The 26643-nt window shown below is 35.9% G+C and overlaps 1 protein-coding gene across 4 annotated transcripts; it reads right to left on the bottom strand.

Moving 5' to 3' along the window:
- Positions 1 to 96: 96 nt before the first annotated feature.
- Positions 97 to 26557, bottom strand: LOC121408944 (ion channel TACAN-like). Of its 4 annotated transcripts, XM_041600677.1 has the most exons (13): positions 26403 to 26557; positions 26056 to 26105; positions 13508 to 13626; positions 13060 to 13176; positions 11947 to 12006; positions 10821 to 10916; positions 8078 to 8107; positions 4242 to 4331; positions 3294 to 3421; positions 2499 to 2591; positions 2095 to 2159; positions 1449 to 1517; positions 97 to 842 (listed from the first exon to the last, which is right to left on the bottom strand). In XM_041600677.1, the coding sequence occupies exons 1-13, from the start codon at positions 26422 to 26424 to the stop codon at positions 714 to 716; spliced, it is 1068 nt and encodes a 355-aa protein (XP_041456611.1). In that variant the 5' UTR covers positions 26425 to 26557; the 3' UTR covers positions 97 to 713. The 4 variants fall into 4 exon arrangements, with proteins under 4 accessions (XP_041456611.1, XP_041456610.1, XP_041456609.1 ...); XM_041600676.1 differs by lacking the exons at positions 8078 to 8107; positions 26056 to 26105 and adding an exon at positions 8816 to 8845 and having other exon boundaries at positions 26353 to 26557; XM_041600675.1 differs by lacking the exon at positions 26056 to 26105 and having other exon boundaries at positions 26353 to 26557.
- Between the last annotated feature and the right edge of the window lie 86 nt (positions 26558 to 26643).

Below are 26643 nucleotides of genomic sequence, written 5' to 3'. Positions count from 1 at the left end.
CACATTCATAATACATGTGTTGATTTTTGAGAAACAATTCCTGAACAACAGAAAAGCAATACATACAATTGATGTGGGGTTTTTTTTTGTCCTACATTGAACAAAAAGATATGTGCATCTGGAAATATATTAGAGATGGATAAGGAATAGAGGGGTCCCCATCTAATATTTTATGAAGGCTTGGTAAATAAACCCTGTGTAAAAACAGTGCATTGAGCTAAGCAACAAAGTTTTCTTTCTCACATATTTTTGCAAGTAACAGAGCAAAACAATTGATAATTCCTTAGCTTCAATCGAATCATCACGTTTTTCTCCTGCATACCAAATTGTTAGAAATCCTTATCAAATCATATGCTCTTGTAGCATAATATGTACAAAATTCTTTAGTTTTGCAATGCAGATTCATTTTGCTCTTTTATGTACATATTTTGAGCTCTTTTAATGTATATATTTTGAGGTATTTAAAGGCTTCAAAAGTGAGCTAAGAGTACTTGAACAGCTTCAAACATATTGAAACTTTGTCATTCAAAACTTTAAACTCATACCTCTTTTTTTTATTCCTGCAAATGGATGGCATGCCAAGTAAAGCGAATGAAAAATAGATGATCTTAGAAACACATTTGCATGGTCGTTTTCTTTTCTTTTTCCAGCAAACAGATGGCAATAGTTTGAAAAGCAGCTAAAAAGTTGACGGACTCTGGCTGAGACTTGCATCATGAACCTTTGTTCTTGGGGCTTGAGGTGGTTGACTGCTTGGCCTTGAGTTTGTTGAGAATCACACCAGAAGTGGTTATCAAGTTTCCCAGGAACAGGCAAAAGAATATCAAACTTGCAATAGGTACCTACATAGAAGGAATAAAAATGAAGATAAGTTGTAAACCCAACAGAGCATTATGCTCTTTTACACAGAAAAAAAAATCTTCCACAAAGTCAGGGAAAGCTTTTATTGATACATATTTATTAATTTCTATAAAAATGGAACAAACTAGAAAGATTTTACTTTAATTGATGAGGCATCTTTTTAGCAATCAATTGATATATTTTTTTGCACAAGTTTAATTTGTAACAAAAAAGGGGAATGAATTCATCATCACCATAAATTATGGAAATATATTTGCCATCAACATCAACCTCATCATCAACACCATCATCATCATTACCATTATCATCATTATAATAATCATCATCATCACCATCATCATCACTATCATCATCGTCACCGTCATCATCATCATCGTCACCATCCTCGTCGTTATAACTAAAACCATCACCACTAAATCATTATCATTATCATCATCATCAAAACTATCATCATCAATCAAATCATCAACATTTTCATCTCTATTATCATCACTACAACCACTACTACACCCACAACCACTATCCTCATCACCACAACCACCAACCCACTACCACCACCATCATCACCAGCATCCTCATATTCTTACCATCCATTCATTACACTCAGGATGTTTGGAGATTTGATACAGTGAATATGCATTGTAAAACTGCCAAGTCTGTGGGAGGGAAAAATCAAGAAATAAAAACTATGTATGAAATTTTCTAGCCAAAATAATATCACAATCCATTGATCTACAAACAAAAGCAATAACATCAATGTGTGCTGCACTCAACCCAGGTGAGGTAAATGGGTACCGGCAGGAAGTAATTCCTCAAAAAGCTGTGTGCACCTGAATAGGTAGCCTAGCTTAGCCAGTTAATAATAATAGCAGGGCCCGCTGGGAGAACAGCTTCCGGAACTGAAGTGGCTACCCTTGGTAAATATACCGCTATTATTATTATCATTATTATTAAAGAGACATTTAATAGCTTGTTACCAGCTCGATATGTAATGATATATCTAAAAATAATGTTGCAACCGGGGATTTGAAGTTGTCATCTACCATACTTCTTGCCAGACAGCGACTCTACCATTAGGCCTTTGTTGATCCTTGACACAGATTCAATTAACAAGAAACAAATACTGCTACCTCTGCTTTCCTTATACATTATGTCTTTTAAGTTTACTGAAAGATTGGCAGACTAATAATTACTAATGAAAAGGACAGATTAATACTAGAAACCTGTACTTACATATGCTACAAAGAGAAATGGTAGCAGGAATGTCAACCCTCTCCACATCCAATTCTGAAAACCCTCTGCGGACAAACAAGAAAACACAAAAAGAAAGATTGATTTTACTTCACCAGAAACAAAAATAGAAAACAGAAAATATGGTATGAACAGGAATATTTCTAAACATATTTACATAAACATTATTTGCTGTCCTTCAAAATACACAATGCTCATTCAATTATGATGGAAAATCTACACTTAACACTATTCAAAAGTCAGGCATTGTTTGATAAACATACACTATGTGCATGTTAAGGAGAATATAAGGGGGCTTGTCATAATTAAAAGTTAAACATCATTCAAATTTCTAATTGGCAGTTAAACTACTTCATTCAAATGAAGAAAGATTGTTCAATACTTACCTACAGTGATGTACATGTCACTTTTCTCCCCAAGAGCTCTTAATCTATACAAACATCCACTTTGGTAGTAATACTGCATCAATTGAACAACACCTATATATATGGAAGAGAGGATATACTAGGATTATGGGGGCATGTAGTCGCTGGCGGATCCACAATTAAAATTTGTAATGTAAAAATGCTGTTAAAACATAAGTGTGCTCCCCTTTTCAAAGTGAGGACTTTTCTTCTTTTTTGCCAAATTTCTCCTCGGGAAAATGTGCCCCCCCCCCCTGGAAAATCCTGGACCCGCCGCTGCATGTAGTAGTTCTGACTCTCATCTTTCAGAGGCTTGTGGGTTTGAATGCCAATCATGGCATGTTTTCCTTCAGCAAGACATTTGTCAACATTATGTTACACTCAACCCAGGTAAAGTGAATGGGTACCTGGCAGCACAAGCGAAAGTGAGGGTGAGAGTATTTGTAATTTGTATCCTTTGGCAAAAATCATTTCATAGATCCAACTATCATTATCATTAATTATGATTAAATCAAGTGTTCAAAGTAAAGAAAGGCAATGTTTAAGATACTTTGGTAAAGATCATGTTATTTCATTTTAACCACGATGAAAAATTATATAAAAAATGTGCATTCACATATATACATTGTAGCTGATCCCTGCATTTGGAAATAAAACACAATTAAAATTACACAACAAATCCAAACTTCCAACAAATGGAACACAAAACTACGAACAAAAAAACCCAGGATCTCTTCATTCATTAAGGTATTCTAACAAGTGAGTACATGCACTTACTAAGATATAGAGAGAAGAGCATGAATTGATTCCTGAACATTCGATAGCTGACACTGTCTGGCCAAATCAGTAAGATTGATGTCAAAAGAACAGTCAGGTAATGATGCACTACCCACCAACCTTTTATCCTAAAGGAACAAAAACATAGAAAAAATAGTCTGTATAAAGAGTTTCAAGTATTAATCTGTGGTTCAATTTTTATAGTACGATATAATAACTTTCACTTTCATTATATTTAGTTATGGCAGTGCGCAATTGAAAACAAACCTGCATGGCTGACCTTTCTATTTCAAAGGGGGCCCGTAACACAAAGCTTAGCAATAATTGTAGATCATTTTTCTACGATTGATTGCATTGACTACAATGTACAATCAACTGTGAAAGTCAGCGTACGATTAATTACTAACCTTTGTGTTACGGGACCCAGGTGTAACTTAATACAATTCCTAATACGTTATTCTGAACCATGTTACATGTAATGCACATCCTCCTAGAACAGTATGCCCCCCCCCAGTTCAAGCTAAAGTTTACATCTCAGGGGTTAAGCCCCAAAAGATAGGGGCCTACAGAGCCCCTCCTAGATAATTATCCACAAGTCAATAACAATTGTTTCATGCTGTGTAATTTTTCATTTTTTTGTCATTTTTTTAAAGTCTTGCACAACTTTTGAGACTAATTTGTTTATGCCTGGATACTCAGCTATATTATGTGTGTGTGTGTACACCCAAAATTGCTCAATAAAATGACTTCATGCACTAATCCAATGCAAGAACAAAACACATAAGAAATACACATGATGCAATGTACAGCCATTTCGTGTGATTTTCAGTCCCTCACAGATACAAGACAACCCTCTAAATTCAAAATTTGAGGGGAAACATCCCCCCCCTGGATCGCTGCACATACATGTAGAGTAATTTTCTTGGAATACATGTATGCTAAACATACCTAGATCCATTGTGTCTGAGGATAGATTCTCTGATGACCAAAGTACAGTAGTACCAGACAAGTAGAAAATGATAACAGGCGTCACATATCCTAAAAGAGTGATGAAAAGGTAATCAGATTACGGGTTAAACATAGAACAAAACACATCTCGTACAGATATATGGTATCAAAGTACCATTAGATAAAGTAGAAATTGTAAAATACCCAAGCATGGACACATGTATGGAAGGCTGAAGGATCTTGGCTAAATAAAGAATACCTTTCATTTTCAATTTAATGGAAAAACTGCTTTAGCAAAAAGGTCAATCATCCTGTAAGATTAGAGCATTGATTGAACATTTCATCTTTACATTTTTTTTGCTATGTGTTATAGGCTCTACCTTCAAAGTGCAAGTTTAACAGTAATTAGACTAAGCCCTAAGTTGTAGAAACCAAATTTGTTTGACTTGATAAAGGAGTTAAAATGTAAGATTTCACAGAAACAAGCAAAACAAACAAAAAAGTCAGAAAAACTCTTTTCTTTTCAAATATCCAACAAACTAAAATATATATTTCTTTTGCAATGGCAAATTTAATGTCAATTACTGACAAGTGACAAATATAACTTTATATACAAAATGCACACTGTACTGTACATATATGGAATTTCCAACTTTACATTAATAGCCAACTTGTTGATAACTTATTTCTTTGTTTTATCTGTTTTCTTTTGTTTTGTTGTTTTAATTTGCTATTTTACCCATACATGTATATCCTACAAGCTTGCAGGTACTCATCAAACATGTATATCATGCTAACTGACATACAGAAATAAGACATGAAAAGGGTATTGTGCCATATTTCTATAAAATATCATGTTAAAAGTTCATACATGTATTTCTTGCATGGATCCACAAGTTCTTGATGCCAATAACTATCTACTATTGTGTTTCAGAACACAAACAAAACCTGACAATATCAATGGAAACGCCCTAAAAAAGGCCAGTCACAAAGATAAAAATCATAATTCCATGCAGTAAGCCCCACAATCTCATCATGCTCCAATTGTTTCTTTCATTGTGCTCATGAACTTTACATATACATTCCCTATATTTCAAATGGTAGAATTGCTACAAGATATCATTGCAATTTTCATGTGGACTGTTTTTAAAAATATGTTTCACAGTATACAGAAAACAGCCATTAATTAAAGCAAGACACTTAAATGTTGTTATCGGTGTAAAATAAATAAAAATAATAACATGAGACACAATTTATGTACATTATTTGATTTAGACCCTACTTGAATACTACAAGATAATAACATCAAATTAGGGGACACTGGTCCATTGTTTAAAACAAAAAAATTAAATAAAACAAACACTTTAAGACAGGTCATAACAGTCAAAAGACATGAATAGATTATATGTTTTTGGAATACAGATCAACAGCATTACAAACATAAATTACAGACAAGCTGAACAGATGAACACATACCACTAAAGATGCAACATAACCATAGTATATACTAACCATACAGGTCAAAACACAACAACAGAATAGAACGACTAGACCCGTTCATAATTTTGTTTGCATCTCTATTGCATAAGACTGAAATAACTTAGTCTGCATTGGGAGAATGGCGACAAAATATTCAGATATATGATATAGTTCATCCTTCTATCTTTCATTTTCTCTTTCCTTTTTCTTGGTCATGAAAAAATAATGGGGGAGGGGCAGCGAACACCCCACCAATGTATCTGTACGCCACTGCTTAATGTTAAAGAAAGGAATGATTGAAGAAAGGGATTGGAAACACTTTAACTCCCAACAAAATCAGAATTATAAAAATTATCAGAAACTATCCTCAAATAGGCAGCCAAACTAGTGACCATGCAGAAAACAAATTTTCATTTAAATGAAATGTGAAATAGTAACATATTTAATCAGAGAATCAATATGCATTCCAAATTAAATCTAATGGAAAAATCATGCAACAAACAAGTAAAGAAAATCATTCACAATCCGTCAACCAATTCCAAAATCCTTATACACTGTAATATCCATTTTATCTCAAGATTTATGAAGAGATTTACACCTTTTTAATAATCTAAGGAATGCTGCAAATTGCAAATTTTACATCATAGATAAATTTCATATGCAGGTCTAGCACAATTGTAAAGCATGAAAATGACTGGTCATAAATAAACTGCACATTTCAAATTGATAGTGAGGCATTGGGACCTACTGTATAATAGACTTGTTATTGATTGCAATTTTCTTGCAACAGTCTCTCAGAAGATCCTGGATAGATGATTTTATTATCAATCGATCACCTTCTGGATCTCATTCTCGACAACATAAATGAGAATGCAAGATAACCTCTTCTACACAACATGGCTAACATTTATCATGTGACCTTCAACCTTTTATCAACTATGTATAGGACACTTGGTCTTATCTCTTCAAGCACCTTGTCTTCTCGCTACTCATCTTGGTGCGATGTTCATAGTAGACCTTTTGCGTTTTTCATCCCACGTGAGCTATTAGACTACACCAATGGGGATAAGACCAACTCGTATTTAATAGACATTACAACAAGCAACTACATCTGTATAAGCCAACTGATGCACCAACATAATACTAGAAAATCAGCAATTTTGAGGTATATTGTATCTAAGCAGTATTTCTAGGCCCTGTCTTACAAAGAGTTACGATTGATTCAATCAATCTCATGTATGGAAATCCATCCATACCATAATTTTTTCTAAGTACAGGAAATTAGCTCAATCTCCTTCATAAACAAAGATAACGATGAATGTATGAATATACATCATACAATACATCTAGAAAACATTTTGAGAAAAATTTGCATTTTAGATGTTGATGTTGCTGACCGTCCATAGTTGTGGTTGATTGGATCAATCATAACTCTTTTTAAGACAGGGCCTTGATCATTCATTTGGGAAGGTACATGTATTTCCACCTCTGATTACCCTTTAACTAAACTACATAACCACATTGCATGCAGCATCACATGATCTCGAAGCATTTCACCAGACACTGGGATTGAACTTCACATGTATAATGGAAATGATATTTAACAGGCAGGAAGCACTAACTACACATATGCAGGTACCATCATTAAACTTCGATCTATTATACAGTGAAACCTACTTTCCAGAACAATGCAATCATTCTGTACCAACATTCTTTGATTCTTTAATTACTACTAATCGATACATTCTTCAAAGGATATCACTTGAAGGATGTAAAGAAACATTTCTCTACATGTACATGTACTTCATTATAATGAACATGGGTAGTTGAATATATACCAGAAATTGCAATAAAGTAAAATAACAACCCCTTGCACTTATCCAGGCTATTATAAGTATACCTTCTCTCTGATTTTGGCAAATTTGATACCCTCTTTACTGTATGCAACTATGCGCATAAAACACCCATCCATAAAAAAACTATTCCTTTTACATGCTTTTATGTACAATTGTACAGTGTACATGTATAGTGTTGTCTTGTAATGGCAGTGCCCATCCCACCCCCACTCATTGCCAATTTTCTTATGATCTATTAAAATTGAACTTGCAATTGATTTTAAATTTCTGTCATCTTAGCCTTCAAAAACACTTCCCAGTGTCTTATTAAAAGAAAATGTTTGATTCAGGTTCAAAATTATTGAGATTAATGCAACATTTTGTGAATTCACTGACTTGTCATCAAATTAGCCCCCAAAATGGTCTTGTGAAACACTACCCAATTTATCACCTCACATGATTGGTTGTAAGGTAAAGGTTTCACTGTACAATGACTTATGATGGTTCATACTCGATGCTTACCTGCCTATGCGATTAGGACTGTTCATAGGACTGGGAAATGGATGGAGTAGTAAAAATGATTAAGATTATATATTCATGGAGGCATGAGTAATAATAGGATACATGTTTAGCATATCATGAAGAATTAATATGCATGTCATGATGCATTAGACTAGTATTAATTATGTAGGACTAGAATTGACAAGCTGTGTAGACAAAGCAAAATGATAATTAAAGGTTGGCACTTGAAATATGGATAATATACGTGTACCTCCACCTGTCAATAAGCTACATGTACAATGTTCAAATTTTAGATACATGTACACTTTACAATGTACTGTATATCTCCAAATGAATATCTCTGTTGTTACTATCAAAACAATGAAAAATGCACACACTCACAAAAGTGAATAAAAAAAATCATACATAGGCCCCTATGCATTTTTCTGACAAAAATGGGGATCATTTACACACACAAAATAATTTCAAGAAAAGGGATATGGTTATCAAAAGACACAATATTCATCCACATTCATGAAGATGTGTTGACAACTAATGTAAAACAGATTTTGAATAATATAATCATAACATGAACATGTCTAATGTGGAATTGCGGATGTTGATAGTCATTAATTTGTATACAAAGTAACAGTAAACATTATCAGGAAGCAAATTGTCAGTGATCTTGCATGGCAAAGAGCAAGGTTATCAGTGAACGACAGGTTGCTTCATGAAATGCCCGTCTGGTTACTCCCTTACCACAAAGGTGTAGCTTGATTCAGATCTTCACTGTAACATTTATTTTGATAAAGGATTCTAAATTACACATCTTTCCAGTAAACATTGTAATGTTAATTGTTATACATGTAGATAAGTTGAATAACTGTTTCATAGTAGTTTGTTCAACATTGTACTATCTTGAAATACAGATTTTTTTTCAAACATATTTACTAGAGTGACTCTTTCACCTCCTGTTACCTCGGTGCTCAAGTTTTCATTTAGAATAGATACATATGGTCCTTTAATTCTCAAATTAAATTTAATGGCAGATAACCCCCCCCAACATTTTTTAGAATGAATCTGTAACGCGAAATGTGGTGCTGTGAAGTTCCATGATTTTTTTTCAAAAATGTCTTGGACTTTAAATGTATTTCAGAGAGAAGATCCTTTGATTGTAAATGAAAATTTTTGAGTGAGTTGATATTTAATGCACTTAAAAACAAGAGTGAGAACTTTAAACAAATACCAGCCTTTATCGGAACCCAACAGAGACTATGCGGGATCAGTGACACGTGTTCAAATTTATTTTTTCATACTAAGCACTTTGCAGTTGAATTTCATATGTATACACTGCAATGTAGAAAGCTGATTTGTACTTCTTTGCAAAATGACTTGAGTTAGAAATGGTTATCATTTCGTGTAGAAAATAGATGTAGACACAAGTGTCGCAAAACAGGTACTGCAGGGAAACAGGTAATTCCATGAGGTTAGGTTAAAAAATTACAAGATGTCCATGTAACATACTGTATGTATCAATTCTATTTCAAAGTGAAGATCAATTCAGATGTGAAATGATTTGATATGTCAATGTGAAGGTCTCCAACCACAGAAATTCATATTTCATCTATAAATCTTTTCTGGATTTGTGGTAGCTCAAATAAACTTTTTAGCAATGTATTGTGGACATCACATTCACATGTTATTGGCAACCACTGTCACACTTAATTAGTAAACCTAAGTGGACTTCAGTTTTTTTTTGGTGAAGTTATCATTTGAAGATATTTGCCAAGTTTAACTGAGACATTTTTTGTTCTGGTAAGTAAAAAAAAAATGGACCAAATCTCATAGAATTACCCATACAAAAAAACTTGATGGGTGAAAGTTTGAACACTATCTGACAAATAATAAGAAATGTTAAGATTTTTTTAAAGTTGTGAATATTGGTAATCCCTAGATCCATGGAGACTACAAATTGGCCACATATGTGATGTCACAGTGATGTAAGGCAAGGACTACTCTTTCATGTACTCCAATACATAAAATGGCTAATATGTCATTTTTTCAAATGTTTTACTTCAAATTTTATTTTTCTTTCATGAGGACATAAAACAATATACTACCAGGGTTATATTTAGATTACTGCCCCAGGGGAATGGGCAGTTAGGATAAAACCACAAATCCCTGATAATTAAGTACATGGCCTATGGGAAAGTTGTCCTTGCCTCTTGTCATAATTTACTTACCCAGTTGCCAATTTGAAATCCACATAATCATAGGATTTCAATTTTAAAGCAGCCATAACTTTCTTATTGCTGGTCCGATTTCTTTCAAACTTTCACCATTCTGTTTTATCTATTTTTCTCCTTTCCAACACTACATTTTATGACCAAGGCTGGATTCCCCTTTAAATACCCCATCTTAACAAATTAAAGAGATTAGTACAGATAGGATTGATAATGAAAGAACATTGTATCAAAAGGTTGATTAACTGCAAATCATCTCTATGAAATCTCAGAGAATGGAACATCAGCTAACCTTAATAATTCAGTCATAAATATTATCTCTTTCTGGAAAGTATAAACCTGCTGGAGACTAAAGCATTTTCTATACACCCCAGTCCCCAAAATATAAGATGGCCTGATCTCCAACACATGAAAAAAAGTTAGCTAGAAAAGAATTTTGACATGAAACGAATGTCAAACTGTCAGATGGATTAATGCAGGGGAGATACCAACAGAGATTGTAATTTTCAAAGTGTAAATACCTGTTCTTGATAAAGAATGTGTTGATGGTAGCTCCAACCAGCATAATGATAGAGAGATAGAGCTTGAACTGTTCATACTCTTCCTTGTAAGCAAATCTGATCAAAATTAAATGGAAGAGGTAAAAGAGAATAAGAAAGGGACAAATAAGTTAAAACAATACAGTATAATCAATCAGGCAGGAATGTTGAAAGAATTTCAGATAAGAGTGATTAACATCTTTTAGGTTTGTGACAAATGAAGGCAACTGTGAAATGTGACATTTTCTATGCAACAACAACAACAAATTTATAAATTCAATAATCAAGAATAATTTAAATAACCACAAATAAGGGATCTGTGAAGTTGGAATTTTACTCGGACTGTAGTTTACTTTATTCTCCCACTGCACTCAATGTGACGAGTTCTTTGACCTCAACAATCTAGAAAGATTATACTCTAAACAGTTGACTGTTCTAAACAGAAGAATAATCATTAATGTCATCAATAATATGTACCTGTTTTAAATTTCACTGCATGTAGGGCCTCTGTTTGATTTGGTGAACGAATAGACCAGTTCGTAGTTACTTCATGGACAATTTTTGTCAAATGACCTTTCATTTCTTTCATTATGATAGGCAGATTTTAAAGCAAGATATTACGTAAGCTTGCCCTACATAGCAGGATGAAGAAATTGAATAGACCAGGTGACTAGAATAGCACACCAATGAACACTTTATGAAGGTATTTGTTGCATTCCTACTTTGAATGCATATCATAGCAAGTTGCACAATGTACTTGGCAAACTTTGAAATACCAGTGGACGCATTGTTGTTTTTTGTGGATGTGAATGAAAACCATGTTTCAAAAGAATATATGAATAATCAAGACATCAATGTTGGTGCTTATTTCATTAGATTTTAAACCACCATGTCACTTTAGTACAAATAACCTTCCTCTGCTCATGCGTAGAAACTTTTGATCATGCGCAGAAAGGAACTACGAACTGGCTTATACCACCATTATAATTATGTGCAAGTAAGTATTTGAATAAACATCCAAAGCATTTCATAAGTAAGTTCAATGAGTTAATTTATTTAGTATATCATCAGAACACTTCTCGAACAGAAAAACAATTAAAATTCTTACCTGTCTTTTTTACTCAAGATGGAGACACTGACTGGTCCAAGTGTGGTACTCAAGAAGAAGCTAGAATAAAGTGAAATATAAGCATATCAACTGTATTCCAACGTGCATCAACTGGTGAAGCATGGGAGACAAACTAATCATTGTTGAAGAACTTAACACCAGGGGAAATTCAAATGGGGGCTGTGGGAGATTTAGCCCCAAAAATGCTCAAAAGAAAATTTGGAAACTAAAAAAGAGGGGCCCTGGAAATCCCAATCAACTTCAATAATAAAGCTCTAAATCAAATGTTGCAGATTTAGGCAATCGGTTGTGATAAGTAGCCTCAGAAAATAAAAAAATTTTAAAAAAATTTAGCCGGCAGAACATGGTGTGGGAATGAAAAACATTACCATTATTCAAAATAAGCATTCAAATGTTAGATTTATATCAGTAATGTCCAAAAACTAGGCTATTGATAATCACAACCTAATCCAAATACAATTTTATATTTAAACTTCAATGCAATTGTTGTATTCTCAACTTTAAATTCTTCATATTTACAATAATACAATTAGCATAGCATAATATAATAGCACTTCATTAGTATGTATAAAGATCAATAGAAAAGAAAATAGTAAAAACAAAATCAGAATCGAAAAGGAGAAAGTACCAACCAAAGAAGCAGAGCTTGTTTGAATAAAAAAAGAATCAAGAGTTTGATCTTCTAGATGGTGAGTGCAACACAAAAGGAGTAGTATAGTTCTATTTTCTTTTTAATGATGACAATTGCTGTAAAAAATAAAAAAACATCCATAATGAAGATCTGATTGCAGATGTATGAATCCAATGTTTTTTCCCGGCTTAGGATGCACTTACTAGAAAAAAAATCAAAGAAAAGTTTTCAAACAAACCACAGTGTATACATTCCTGAATGCAATCAAGGCTATGGCTATAGGGACTCCTTTGACTGGCCTCAATGTCCAGCTCATTCTCAATGGCCTGGAAAAATGTTTTGCACCTAAGTTTGCGCCTAACTTAACCAATTCAAGCTGGAGTATGGGACTATGTCCTATAGAAAATTTGTCTTATCCTGAGTATGAGGTATGACAAATAAAAGGCCTACACCTGTCTTACTTGTTGGACCTTGGCAGAGTATCCAGGACTTCACTGCAATTCTTTTTCCTGTCTTCAACCAATTTCTTTAGCTCATTACACTTGGCCTTCTCTTCTCCACTTAGACCTTGGCTTTTCCTGAGAAATAACAACAAATGAAAATAGGGATACAAATGTAAGTTACAGCAGTTCACTTCAGCTTGCAGAATCATTTCATTCCATATTATTTCCAAGGACTGATTATCAAACAAAAACTACATTTAGAAAAATAACTCACAGATTCCAACACAAATAGCAGGCTTTCCCTTAAAGGACACTTATTTTTCTCGGGATGAAAAGGATGACTGAAGATATAAAATAAATAACAAAATATGAAGAAAAACAATACATCAAATCAAAAATATAATTTTTTCATCATAAAAGAGAAAAGGGGATAAAATTTGTTTGAACATAAATTCAGTTGTCTTACTCTTTAATTCCATCTCCAATCTCCTTATATCTCTTCTTTTGATGGCCAACTAAAGTAGCACATTTTTTCTGCATTGACTGAACTTCCTCTAATTTCTCCTTGTACTTCTTATGAAGTTCCTGCAACAAAAAGTAAAAGTACATGTAATAGTTTTCCTTGCTTTCATTAGGAACAAGTGGGCTTGTGTGGAAACAGAAAAATCAAAGAATAAGATCAAAAAGAGTTTGAGAAAAATCAGACAAATAATGAGAAAGCTATGAGCATTTTAATATTGCGATCACTAAATGCTAAAGAGATCCTCCTATTGGCAATGCAACAAAGATGTGTACATGTAATGTCACATGTGAACAACTTTCCCTTTGATGGACTATACCCTTATGGTGATACAAACTCTTCGTCCATAATCAGGCATGAGACAGAGAAATTTGAAAAAAAGAGGAACTTCATGGCCCTCCTGGGGGAGGGTTTGGGAGGGGGGTTTCCCCCTCGCACGTTGGGAAAATTTTGGTATTAAGGTATGCAAAACCCCATTTTGATGCATTCTACAATCAAATTTTACTGTTTTGAAGAGGTTATTTTGTAGATAAATATAGTCACCGTAGCTGACTTTGCAAGCTCAACTTCATGGTCCAACCACTGCCATTTGAACTTGTTGGAGACATCCTTGTCAATATCACTAACACGAGGGTCATTCTTCTCAACAGTCTTCATTTTGTAGTTGAAGAAATTACACCACACACCCTACAAATTCTTGTAAAATCCACGACAAACCAACTCAAATGCTGTACGTCCGTATCACTTGCATTCAATGTAAACAAATGTATACACACGTGCATGCAGAAAGCTGCCAGCTGCATAACCCAGGGAGCTTTTAATTCATTTTTACAATTAATACTGAATATAAAATCCCTCATTGAATATTCGATGCATTGCCTGCTGACATTAGAAAACTCGCCAGAAAATTTAATGCATTTCACAAATTCACGTCACGCCAGCACGGTCAATCACACCATCGTAGCACACATGCAGTTCACCCAACAGAGTCACAAGCACACAGACAATCACCGTAACACACATCTAAGTATAGGCGCTATCACTCACCAAAAAACCATGCTGAAATACATATTATGTCATTAAAATTGATTTATCTGTGCCATACATGTATTTCCAAAGCACGCGACGGATTAGTTCAGATTCAGTAAGCGGGGTCCCCGAAAATGCACTAAAAATGAAGAAATCCGTGATCTTATCCACGTTTGCAAACTTTATTTCCTCGCTAATTTATGATGGTATCTTCAAAATTCCAATAAAAAACCAAATCAGATTTTTTTTTCTTTCTTACAATTACGGCGATATCAGACTTTGCAATTGTTTTTGAAGTTGCGAGAGAGATCCCAGAGTAATCTTGTGAAATTTTTTCGCTATTCAGCAGCCATAAAAATAGTTAATATCGAGAAAATTGATGCTGCAATCAAAAAGGGAAGAGGACGCGGACGATAAAAAACACAATTTTTTTCTTTTTTTTTTTAGAAATAGTAAGTAGCAAAAAATTTCATGCGGCAGCCAAAATTGATGCACGCGAGGACGATTAACTACTTTCTTATTTTACTTGGCCTAATCGTGGTAAGTGCATAATTTCTGTTTTCACAATTCAGTTGGAGAAATATTTAGACCATACATGTAAATCATGCTTGATAATGCATTCTTTGAAAATCTGTATTACATGTACGTTGTGATAGTGATAGTGATTTTTTACCTGATTGGTAAGAAAGCATGAATGCTTGTAAGCAAGCAACCAGAGGACCGACGGCTTAAGGTCCTCTCCGAAGGACCTGGTACAGAGGATTAATGCCTTACAAAAGGGCACTAGCGGACCAAATGGGAATCGAACCCGGGTCACTGGAATACGAATCCCCCGCTCTACCGACTGAGCTATCGCGCGTCCTACATGACCCACTATAAAAAGAATACATGATCTACTGATAGCTGTGATAAAATCTGATAAGGTCTGCAAATTTGATTGATTTTCCGTCACTTGACATATTTTAATGGTGAGGGTGTGCTACTTTGTATTTTGCATTAAATATCAGCTTTGTGAAATGCATTAACTTTAAATAAGTAGAGGAAATGTGAAAATTGAATATGAAAATACAATATAGCACACCCTCACCATTAAAATATGTAAAGTGACGGAAAAATCAACTCAAATTTGCAGACCTTAAACACAGCTCGCCAGCGGTATCAGATTATCAAGATACGTGTTCTCGTTGCAAGGGAACTCACTTTATTTTCTTTTAAATAGAGCTCAAAATGCGTTAGAAATGTCAAATTTTCTGTCAAGAATGTATTGTTTTGTAGAAACATAAAAAAACTTATAGAATTTAATTCATGAAATTTTGAAGAAGAATTCAAGTGGTCGAGTTGTCCGATTCAGAGCCAACCCTGGACAACTCCACTCCTAGTACAAATGAGGTCCAAACATTACATGTATGGACCTCATAGGCGACATCAGTGGAATTGCGGGGTTAGAAATCTTTGAGTACAGGATATTTCGATATTATTTCACAAGTACGCTCTCTATTTCTTTTTTTGGCCAATATTATAATTAAGGATCGTAAATTCATTGTAAGCAACAAAAATAAAATGAAAGATATTAAGGGAAACTTACATTTTGACGACTTTTTCCTGATTTTCTTGGCAGTTGCTCTTCACTTCTGACTCGCGATTGAAGCTGTTATGCAGATCACGTGATACGCTTTCTCGTCAGGTGATCGGTTGGTTATTCTTTTTGCCAGACGTTGATAATGATATATTTCATAACGCTAGCATTCATCGCAAATTCAGGTGAAAGCGATTGGAGTTAACAGCGCAAGCTTTAAATTTTTCAAAAAATAAAGTTTAATTTATTGCATAAGTTTTTCGCCAACATGAAGGATCATTTGGTCCCATATTGGCGTAATGCATAACAACGGGGGGGGGGGGGGGGGGGGGGGGGGGTGTCCCTACCACTTCAACGACTATAGCCAGAAATCATGATTTTTTTTTTCTCTCCTAGCTTTTTTAACCAAAATACCCCCCCCCAAAAAAAAGGGAACTAGTGTTAAAGAGAAAGAGAATTATGATAGAGGAACACAAAATACTTTATTTTTTCAGCTTTTATTTATTCGACTTATAATCCCATAATCAAATATTAAATGGGGCTTCCACAGTTTTTTAAGCGCGGGGGCCACTTACATGAGTGGATACCATATGCGCGACCAAAAAAAAAATCTTTTTCACTATAGGGCACGTTACGTACGCAACGTGATAAGGGTGTCAAAAACACAAAAATAATGAAAAAGGGGTACATCTATTTCGCTAGGAAAATTACGTGTTTAGGGTCGAATTTGAGGGGATGATAAAACAAGATTAAAATGTTTTATAAAGGATGTCCTTGTTTTCCCCAACACCTCGTGTTTAGAGTCCAATTTGCGCAAGGTGTAGAAGCTAGGTGGGGTCGTACTAAGCCAATTAAAGGTAAAAAAGCCGAAGACCGAAGGACCCGTAACAATAAACATTCCTGTACTTGTGCATTTCAGGGAATATTTAAAGAGAATCGTTTTGTTTCCAATTCTTGTCAAGGGTACGGTACACGTCAATACTTGTTAAGGGGTGCATTTTCAGAATCAGGAAATTACGTGTTTAGGGTGCTTTTTGAGACCCCATGATCGCGCATGGTATCCACTCGTGAATGGAAGTGGCCCCCGGCTTTTAAAGTCAATTCATAAAAATATTCCTCCTCGGGATATATATATATATAAATATATATAAATTATTTATGATCACCAAATAAATTTTAATATTTGTTAAATAGATTTTTTATCTCTAAATTGTTCGTTAAGGCGGCATTGCTTTCCGGAAGTACGTCATACATAAGCGGTTCAAGGGTCGACGCTATTGTATTTCCGTTGTTTACATGTGGAACGAGGGGTCTACGCGGCATCAGTTAGGTAAGAAATCTTCATTTTTTTACATTTTTAAATAGTAATATTTAAAACCTCTCTACGCATTAGGCGTAGGAAGGTGTAAGAATTAATAAAATTAAATGAAATCCATTGACTTCGGTTTAAAAAGATGGATTTTTTGGGGAATCCATCTTTGTTTTGGTCCTTCGCTGAAGACACTATGGAGAGAGTGTCAAGACGTCAATGATGAAGAAATGTATGACATATCTAAAAAATCATCATCATTGCGTCCTCAAGACTAAGTGGAGTCCCAGTTTCTTAACACGGGTAAGTATTGCGGTGTCGCCTAGAGTGGACAACTCTACCCGTTCGAATTGTCCAGCGGGTCAGGCTGCCCAGGGTCAGGGCAGGCTATCGCTATCTGGTGGTCGGGCTGTCCCGGTTTCTTGTTATTTTACAACTGAGCTGACAACAATACTCAACAGGGCATTACCGGTCGGCTAAGTTAACGACTATTCTAGTTACTAGTAGGGTTACCAAAAGGAAAATCTAAGTTTTTAAATCTATGTTAAAAAGCATTGAAAAGTACCTCACCTGAATCAGCATACTCAAAAACCCCAAGTGAATGACTTTTGGTATATCAAAGAGATCTAATTATCTGTTAATCTGAGGCTAAATTAGGTCCGAATTGTGACAGTTTTTGTGTACAAATTTGTAGTTGAAATTTCGTCGACACGCATGCACAAAGCTCGGCACTGAACGAGGGATTGTGGGCGTGTCCTTTCTCGCCTCGGCCTATTGTTACCCAAATAACGAAAGTACGTTCATCGTCCCAGTTAGTCTCGGATCCGAGCTTATCCAAATACACAATGATTAAAAAACAACCCAAAAATAAAAAGAAGAGAAAAGAAGAAATAAACGGCTCAAATGCAGTCGTTTGGTGACGGATAGTATGCTCTGACATCTCGCTGATATAAGGATTAGACATGGCATAAGTTTTATGCTATGATAACTAAAGCATGGGGGGGGGGGGCGAGGGCACTCTGACTTTCAAAATTATTAATTCTTTAAACATCTATATCTAGACAAGGGAGGGTCCAGGATTTTCCAAAGGGGGGAGCATTATTATCTACGGCAGTCAAAAAAATTTAGGGGGGGCACCAAAATTTTTGACAAAAAAAGGTTATCAAAGGGGGGGGGGGGCGAAAAAAAAATTTGCCCAAAAAAAGTAACGTCCCCCCATAGGCAGCGGGGGGGGGGGGGGGGGTCGTGCCCCCCCTCTAATTTTGAGGTGGGGGACGATCGCCCCCCTAATTTTTTTGTTGATAACCTTTTCTTTTTTGCTTGTCAATTTTTTTTTCGTGCGTGCCCCCTAAATTCCAGTGGACCCCCCTAAAAAAATCATGTGGTTTCCCCTAAAATTTGTGCTGATAAACTTTTTTTGGGGGATAGGGCTTGTCACTAAAGTTTGGTGCCCCCCCCCTCCCAAAATTTTGCTTTCCGCTGCCAATGGTCCCCACTTGAAATTTAGGGGGATAAGGCCTATGGAGGGCACATTTTCCCGATACAAATTTGATATGCCTTAAAAAATGTTTTTACCAAAAATGGAAAGTCCTTTTGTCCCTAAAAATTGACAAGCAAAAAATAGGGCCAATTAACAAATTACAATTTTGGCTCTCGATAATTATGCCCCTTGGATCCACCAGTAATGTAAGGGGAATTTTTTTTTATAGTTTTGATATGGCTACCTTCTCGGAGGGCGTCCTCGCCGCGGTAGCTGGATAGTGCTGCAAAAGAGTAGGCTTTATACTTCTTTTGCAGCATTAACTGACACTCCGAGACTTATAATTTTACCTTATACTTAAAAAATGAATGATACAAAATAAAACATAAAAACTTGTTTTTAGAGTAATATGATGTAAAAATATATTCAGTCTGGGGCCATTGGCGTAGCAACGGTGGGCCGGGGGCATCTGCCCCCCTGAGATTTGGGGCCCCCTCCCCAGGTCCCCCCCCCAGAAAAAATTGGAAGAGAAAAAAAAGTAAAGAAAAAAGGGAGAAAGAAGAAATAAAAAGGAAAAGAAGTAGAAAGACAGAAGAAAAAAGAAGAGAAAAATAAGGAGGAAGACGAGTGAATGAAATAATGTGAGGGGAAGACTTGCAATTTTTAAAAAATCTTTTCATGTTACTATATAAAATTTTGCTGGCGCTTTGCGCCATAATTGCCTGTTCGATGGGATTCATATCTTTCTCAATAGGCTGATGTGGAGCAAGTTTTGAAGTCAATATGCAACACATATTTTAGCTCGGACATCGAGCTTTCATTATTTTTTTTCATTTACAAATTTAATTGCTCTGTAAAATGTCCGTTTTATGGTCTACATTATCAGCATTTTAAGCTCATGCTGCGTGGTCACATTGTTTGATTTGCCAAGTTCATATTGTCTACGGGTATTCCATAATGTTCATTCCATTCAACAATTCAGAATGCCCAGAATTTAGGTCTGAATATAAAACATGCGCGATAGCGTGCACGTTCTTTATTTAAAATGTACTTAAGTTATTCAGTTTTACATCAGAATATCAATAATTGTCTGCTCACGCTTCACGATCGCATTATTAATGATACCCAATTGACTATATCCTATTTATGACTTACAAAATATGAATAGAGTGTCCCGCTTTTAGGTCTAAAATCTCAGTTATCTTTCTCTCGCGCTTCGCGCTCGCATCAATTGTTTAGTTAAATACCTATCGGCTATCCCATTAATTAATACAAAAAGTGCTCAGAATGATCACGTTTTTTTAGGTCGGAATGTCAAAAAATTTGCTCGCGCTTCGAGCTCGCATTATTGAAATATATACAGTCTTCATGGGTAACTGTAAGCAGTCCTTAACAGGTCTCTTTTCGATAAGGCTAGAACAGTTGATAAAAATTTATGTTCAAGCTTGGGGGTACATACGAATCTTGTAGAGGATCACACATAACATTGCCCAGAAAATTAAATTTCAGGAAAAATACATTAAAGTATAAAAAAAATCGCTCGCGCTTCGCGCTCGCACTTTTATGAGATTATTTTATGTTTATGTTGTTTTATAAGAATAAAACTAACAAGTGACTGATATAGGTGAAGATAATTTCGGGCCCCATCCCCTATTGGCGAAATTCGGATCTCTTGTGGACACATACACACCCCCTGAAAAAGCAAGGACCCTGGAAAAAAATCCTAGCTACACCACTGTCTGGGGCATGGAGACTTGGAACTCTGCCCCATATCACTGTGCTTGCCTCGCTCGATTTGTATCATAAAAAAAAATGTTTCCACATTAAAATACAGATCTAAGTACAATGGCCAGAAATATTAGTACGAATAAGCTAGCAGAATTTGTATCATACCACCCATACAATTGAACGCCAACGAAGGCGTTTCTAAAACCTGTTTGTTTTATCTTACTTTTCCACTAAGATCTATCCCTTTTACGTGTCACATGAAAGTAGTTTTGTGTGCAGATCTAGCGTACCGGTAGGACCACATGCAGTCATTAATAGGTCTCTATTTTTTTCAACAAATGATGTCTCACGCTTTCTTTAAAATTAATAAATTAGAGTCCTTGTATATGGTCCTGGGAAGTGGGGTGCTCGGGTTGTGACCCCCAAGATTTTTTTTTTTAGCTGGTGGTGCGTTTTTTTTGTACACGTACGACAGGGGGAGTGGAGCAAAGTTGAAAGTGGGGAAACAGAAAAGGGGCACTTTTTAGTGATTTTTTAAAGTGGGGGCATTGAGCTCCCACCTATCCCCAGGATCGCCGCCCCTGAACCAGAAGCACCATCCCCTGGAAATCAGTTTAGTATGATATTCGACCAAAATCAACTTATCTTTAGAGAGATAATTTCTTTCCCTTGGCTTTTTTTTCAAAGCCAGCAACCCCTTTAAAAGATATCTCCTCGGGCAATCCTCATGATTATCTAAAAAAATAGTGACGGATGGTATACCTGGTAATCATATTACTAGCAGTGGCGGTATTGCCACCCCCTCCCAGTTTTTTTTTCAAGTAGTTTAAAACAGAAAGAAGAATGACATTGATTTTTGTACCGCATTATATTTCATTAATAATTTCATTGGTAGAAACACACACACAAAATTCAAAATTTCATGTTTAGCCCCTTTTTCAAAACTATTCCGCGGCTCCTTGAAGAATGGAGAGATGGATGAAAGGAGAGAAACAAATAGGATGAAGGGGTTGATTCAGCTTTCGTCAAGGGGGGGGGGCGAATTCTTTTTTCACCCGTATTTTTCCCCAAGCGGCCGCGCGAAGATGATTTATATTTGTTTCTTTGAAGAAATGTTACTTTTTAGCTTTTGTCTTATAAATCAACATAGATATATAACCCTTTTTATTTAGTGCCAGCGCAAAGCGCGAGCTAATTCATTGAAATAATTATTTTTTGATCCACAAACTTTGAAATTTCTGGGCAATGTTTATCATGAAAAAAAAATGTTTATGCAACTAAACAATTACTAAGAACGCAAAGCGCAAGCAGAATTGACATCATATATAGGCACTTTTTGTAACTTAAACAGGATAGGTACGCAACTCAGCAACTGATGCGAAGCGCGATCACAAAATTTGAAGATTTAGACCTAAAAACGAGACATGTCTATTCGTGTCTTTTTACATCATGCAAGGAAAGGATTTTTTGCCCGGGGATTTTTGTATACGTTTCGAACTGATCAAAAAGGTACCTGTTAAGGACTATTTCACTTAATGGAGACGTTACTTCAACAATAAAATAATGCAAGCGCGAAGGGCGAGCCCGGCGATTTTTTTGGACTCTTCTAAATAAAAAATGGAAAATTTAAATCAGTTATTGTGACCATGAACAGGATCGTCGCTATAAAACAATTAATGCGAGCGCCAAGCCCGAGCAGAAAAAAAATCGAGATTTAGACCTAAAAAATGGGACACTCGATTCATGTGTTGTACATCATGAAAAGGATGAGTAATAGGGGTTCCTCCTACATTAAAAATGCGAGCACAAAGCGCTAACATAATTTTGTTTTTCTGAAACTGGATAATAATTATTGAAATACTAACAAGTTGAGTATCTGGATAAACATGCGCGCGCGTGTTTCCGATTTATGCCTACAATCTAGGCATTCTGAATATATATTTAATATACGAAAATCCAAGCGAGCACGAAGCGCGTCCTTAAAATATTTGATATTCCGATCTGAAAAAAGGATAGATTTCAGATCAAGTACTTTGTGAGGTGCATTTGGATCGCACTTAATAAAGAGCTGATATAGATTTGACAAAGGATCGGACCTGAAAGTGATGAATATTTTTCTATTCCTCTTGCTAAGCGCGAGATGAAACAAAATGGACAATTTAACCATTAAAATTAATATCTGATCTATTAATGCCTAACGACTTACCTTTTCAAGCACGCACGCTCAATGCTAACTGATATAAGATTTTGAGAAATTTATGAAATAGGGCCTTCATGAAGAGTGTAGGTAGTCCACAAATGAAATAATGCTCTAGGGCACAGCGTGAGCTAAAAATGTTGATACTCAGATCATAAGACAAATATTTTACAAAGCACTTTTTTATTGATTCGTGATACCTCGGTCAAATTTTTTTCTAAGGCGAGTAGAAAACAGTTGTATTAAACATTTTTTGTGTGTGCCAGCTAAATATTGGTGGTTTCAATAAAAAAGAATGAAATGGCTGTTTCGACTTTCCGCACGGCCGCCGTACAAGCAAATGTGACCGAGGTATAAATAAAAAAAATAATAATGAAAGTTCAATGTTCTATAGCTGACTGTAGAGTATATGTTTTGTATTTTGACTGCAAAGCTTGAAATGTCAAGCTGATATATATCAGCTATTGAGCAATATGTACTCATCGAAAATGAGCAATGCGAGTGCGAAGCGCGAGCGAAAATGTCAATTTTGCATGTTTTTTTTTTAAATCATCAAAGTCTATCCCCTCCCTAATTTTATTCACTTTTCTCCCTCCCATTCCCCTCTTCCTTTTCCCCTCTCTTTTCCTTCTGTTTCTTCTTCCTTTCTTAATTTTTTGGCCAACGGGGTGGGGGGTGACCGGCCCCCTGATCCCTTCTTTGGTAGCGATTGTGAAAGCATTTGAATTATTCACCTCACAGTGCATGTTAAACGGGGAAAATAGGAAATGGCTAATTTTGAAAATCATTAATGTGATGGAGCCCTATTCAAGTTTATTTTCATCTATATACACCTTGACAGGGGCTGATCCAGGATTTTCAAAAGTTGAGGCATTCAATACAAAAAATAAACAAGACCTAGTATACTAGACCCCCCCCCCCTTTAATAGGTGAAATTTGCTAGGAAAAAATCATCAAAAGTTGAAAAATAAGTCCTCACTTGAGAATGAACGACAAAATCCACTAACAAATATTTGATATATTACGGGAGGGGGCACCTTTATTTTTCTCCCCTTTCCTTATTCCTCATCCATTCCATAGGCAGATCCAGGTGCCGGACCCAATTATGGGCGGCGGCACCCCCTCCTACTGGCGGTGCGAAAAATAAAAAGAAAGGTATATCATGCTGTTTTGTTAAAGAAAAAAAAATCGGTTTTTTAACGGCGCCGATCGGGGAGAAAAATTGTAGCCACCCCCCATTAGCAAAATTTTGATCTACACTGGGTATTTGTCTGTCGTACCTCTGAGTAAATGAAACAAAAAAATCAACAAATCACCGTTGCACTATAGTACTAAAATTTTTGCGAGTCTTTATTTTTTAAATATTTTTGTTTATTAATAGTGGAGGTTCGCATCCCGAGAATGTGAAATGAAAAAAAAAAAAAAAAAGTGCACTTAATAGGAAACACTAAACGTCCTTTTCAATTCCAATTAACTTAAAGTCCTTTAAATAAAAAAAAACAAGCATCATTTTTTATACCTTAACTTGTTCATCACGAATACAATGAAACCGATAATTATTTGCTTTGTTTTCGATTAATCTTTATATCATTAATTCACTTAAAATAAAATTCAAACATAAACAGGAAAACAGCACAGAAAATAATATAAAAAATGAATTGCAGTTGTATAAAACATCAGAGAAAATAACATGACAGCTAAATTCTATCTCGACAGGCACACTGTTCATTCGACCATAAAACAATCGCGCTGTTCCACTCTTTGTATACCCACAACTCTATCAGTATTGTTTCATCTTCATATGTCCTCAATGGCAAGGACACCAGCATAATAAATTCACTTCAAATAACATTCATACATACATATACAGGAAAATATCAAAGAAAATAATATAACAAATCAATTGCAGTTGTATAAAACATGGAAGAAAATAACATGGCAGATGAATTTTATCTCGACAGGCACACTAATTCATTCGATCATGAAACGATCGCGCTGTTTCACTCATTGTACACGCGCAACTCTATCTGAATTGTTTCATCTGCAGTGCGGCAAACACTAGCAGTGATGATAAGTGCACAAGTTGCAGTTGGACGTGCGCGGAGAATGAATTAAATTCGGCGGCTGAGTCAAGTCTACAAGTCACCAACGAACTTCACGATAGACCACGCCTACTTGCCGAGGTAACCAACGTTGATTGACGGCCCATTTAGTTTTTTGAGTAGTAGGAAAAAGTGCAGGCATGTATAAACTTCATTTTAATTTGAATTCATTCAAAAAAAGCATTTTTCTTCTAATATAGATGTTTCCAAAATATTCCATGTGTAAAACATAATTTTTAAAACATTTATTGCTATATTTTTGTAATGAAAAAAAGGATTTCTTACGCAACAACAAGTATGATATGTGTGGGCAAGAGAACTACCGTTTTAGTCATAAACCATATTTTTTATGATTTTATTGTGAGCCTACTCAAAGGATTTTCGTTTATTTTTTATGAATTTCTAGACCGTGTTCAACAGCGCCATCTCGAGCTTGCAATAATGCATGCGATCGCACGCATTTTTCTCCATAGCGAATACACGCGACGATAATCGTGGATTTCTCGTGGATTTAACCTCCAAACGTCACTTTCGATACCACATGAAGGTAAGACACTTCATCCCACATTAGTCAAATTTAATATAGACAACAACGAGCCTAAAATTTGTAACTAAGATGAACTAATTTGCTGAGGAAAAGCATTTCAATGCTCATTTTTGCCATCGAGAACAGACGATGGGTGGCAATGCGCACGATTTACGCACTTGCAATTGGCTTTTCATTCGCCCATAGGCTTTTTGCTCATTGGATCAGCCGACCTTTTGGTAACCCTATTACTAGATAGATCTACGAATCAATTGCACACATGCACCTGTGTGTCCTGTGCACACACACACCATGCACACACGACATGTCATTCGGCACAGCATAGCCAGGCAGCCCGCTGAACTTAGTTCAATAGGGCCCGCGGGGATCGCTCTATGGCCCAGCGCGACAAAGCGATCGAGGCAGAACCTGGCCCCGGCGCCGTCTCAGGGCCAGGCGCCGTAGGCGTAGCTCGGACTACCGTACCGGTACCGCCCCGGAAAAAAAATTGATCAGCTGTGTTGTCTTGAGCTAAATTGAAAATTACCTTCATTGATTCATACTCCTTTGCTAAATCGTCCAGTTCTTCGGCGAATCCTGCTATACAAGAATCAGCCATGATCAGTCATTCGGCACAGCATAGCCAGGCAGCCCGCTGAACTTAGTTCAATAGGGCCCGCGGGGATCGCTCTATGGCCCAGCGCGACAAAGCGATCGAGGCAGAGCCTGGCCCCGGCGCCGGCTCAGGGCCAGGCTCCGTAGGCGTAGCTCGGACTACCGTACCGGTACCGCCCCGGAAAAAAAATTGATCAGCTGTGTTGTCTTGAGCTAAATTGAAAATTACCTTCATTGATTCATACTCCTTTGCTAAATCGTCCAGTTCTTCGGCGAATCCTGCTATACAAGAATCAGCCATGATTACCTCTTTCGTGGTAAATTTTAAACAAAAGTGATATCGTTGACGTGGTAATTAGTCAATTTCCTACGGTATCTACCGGCATTCATCGACTGATGCAATGCTATATCCATAGGTCACCTAAAGTATCAGCTGTTAGGTCAGCTAGGCATCCAAAATTTTGAAATGACTCAAATATTTTATTCAAAAATTCGATTTAAGTAATACAAATTAAATAAA

Source organism: Lytechinus variegatus, chromosome 2 (genome assembly GCF_018143015.1).
Source record: "Lytechinus variegatus isolate NC3 chromosome 2, Lvar_3.0, whole genome shotgun sequence".
Classification (NCBI taxonomy): domain Eukaryota; kingdom Metazoa; phylum Echinodermata; class Echinoidea; order Temnopleuroida; family Toxopneustidae; genus Lytechinus; species Lytechinus variegatus.
This window is presented reverse-complemented; position numbering and strand designations above follow the sequence as displayed.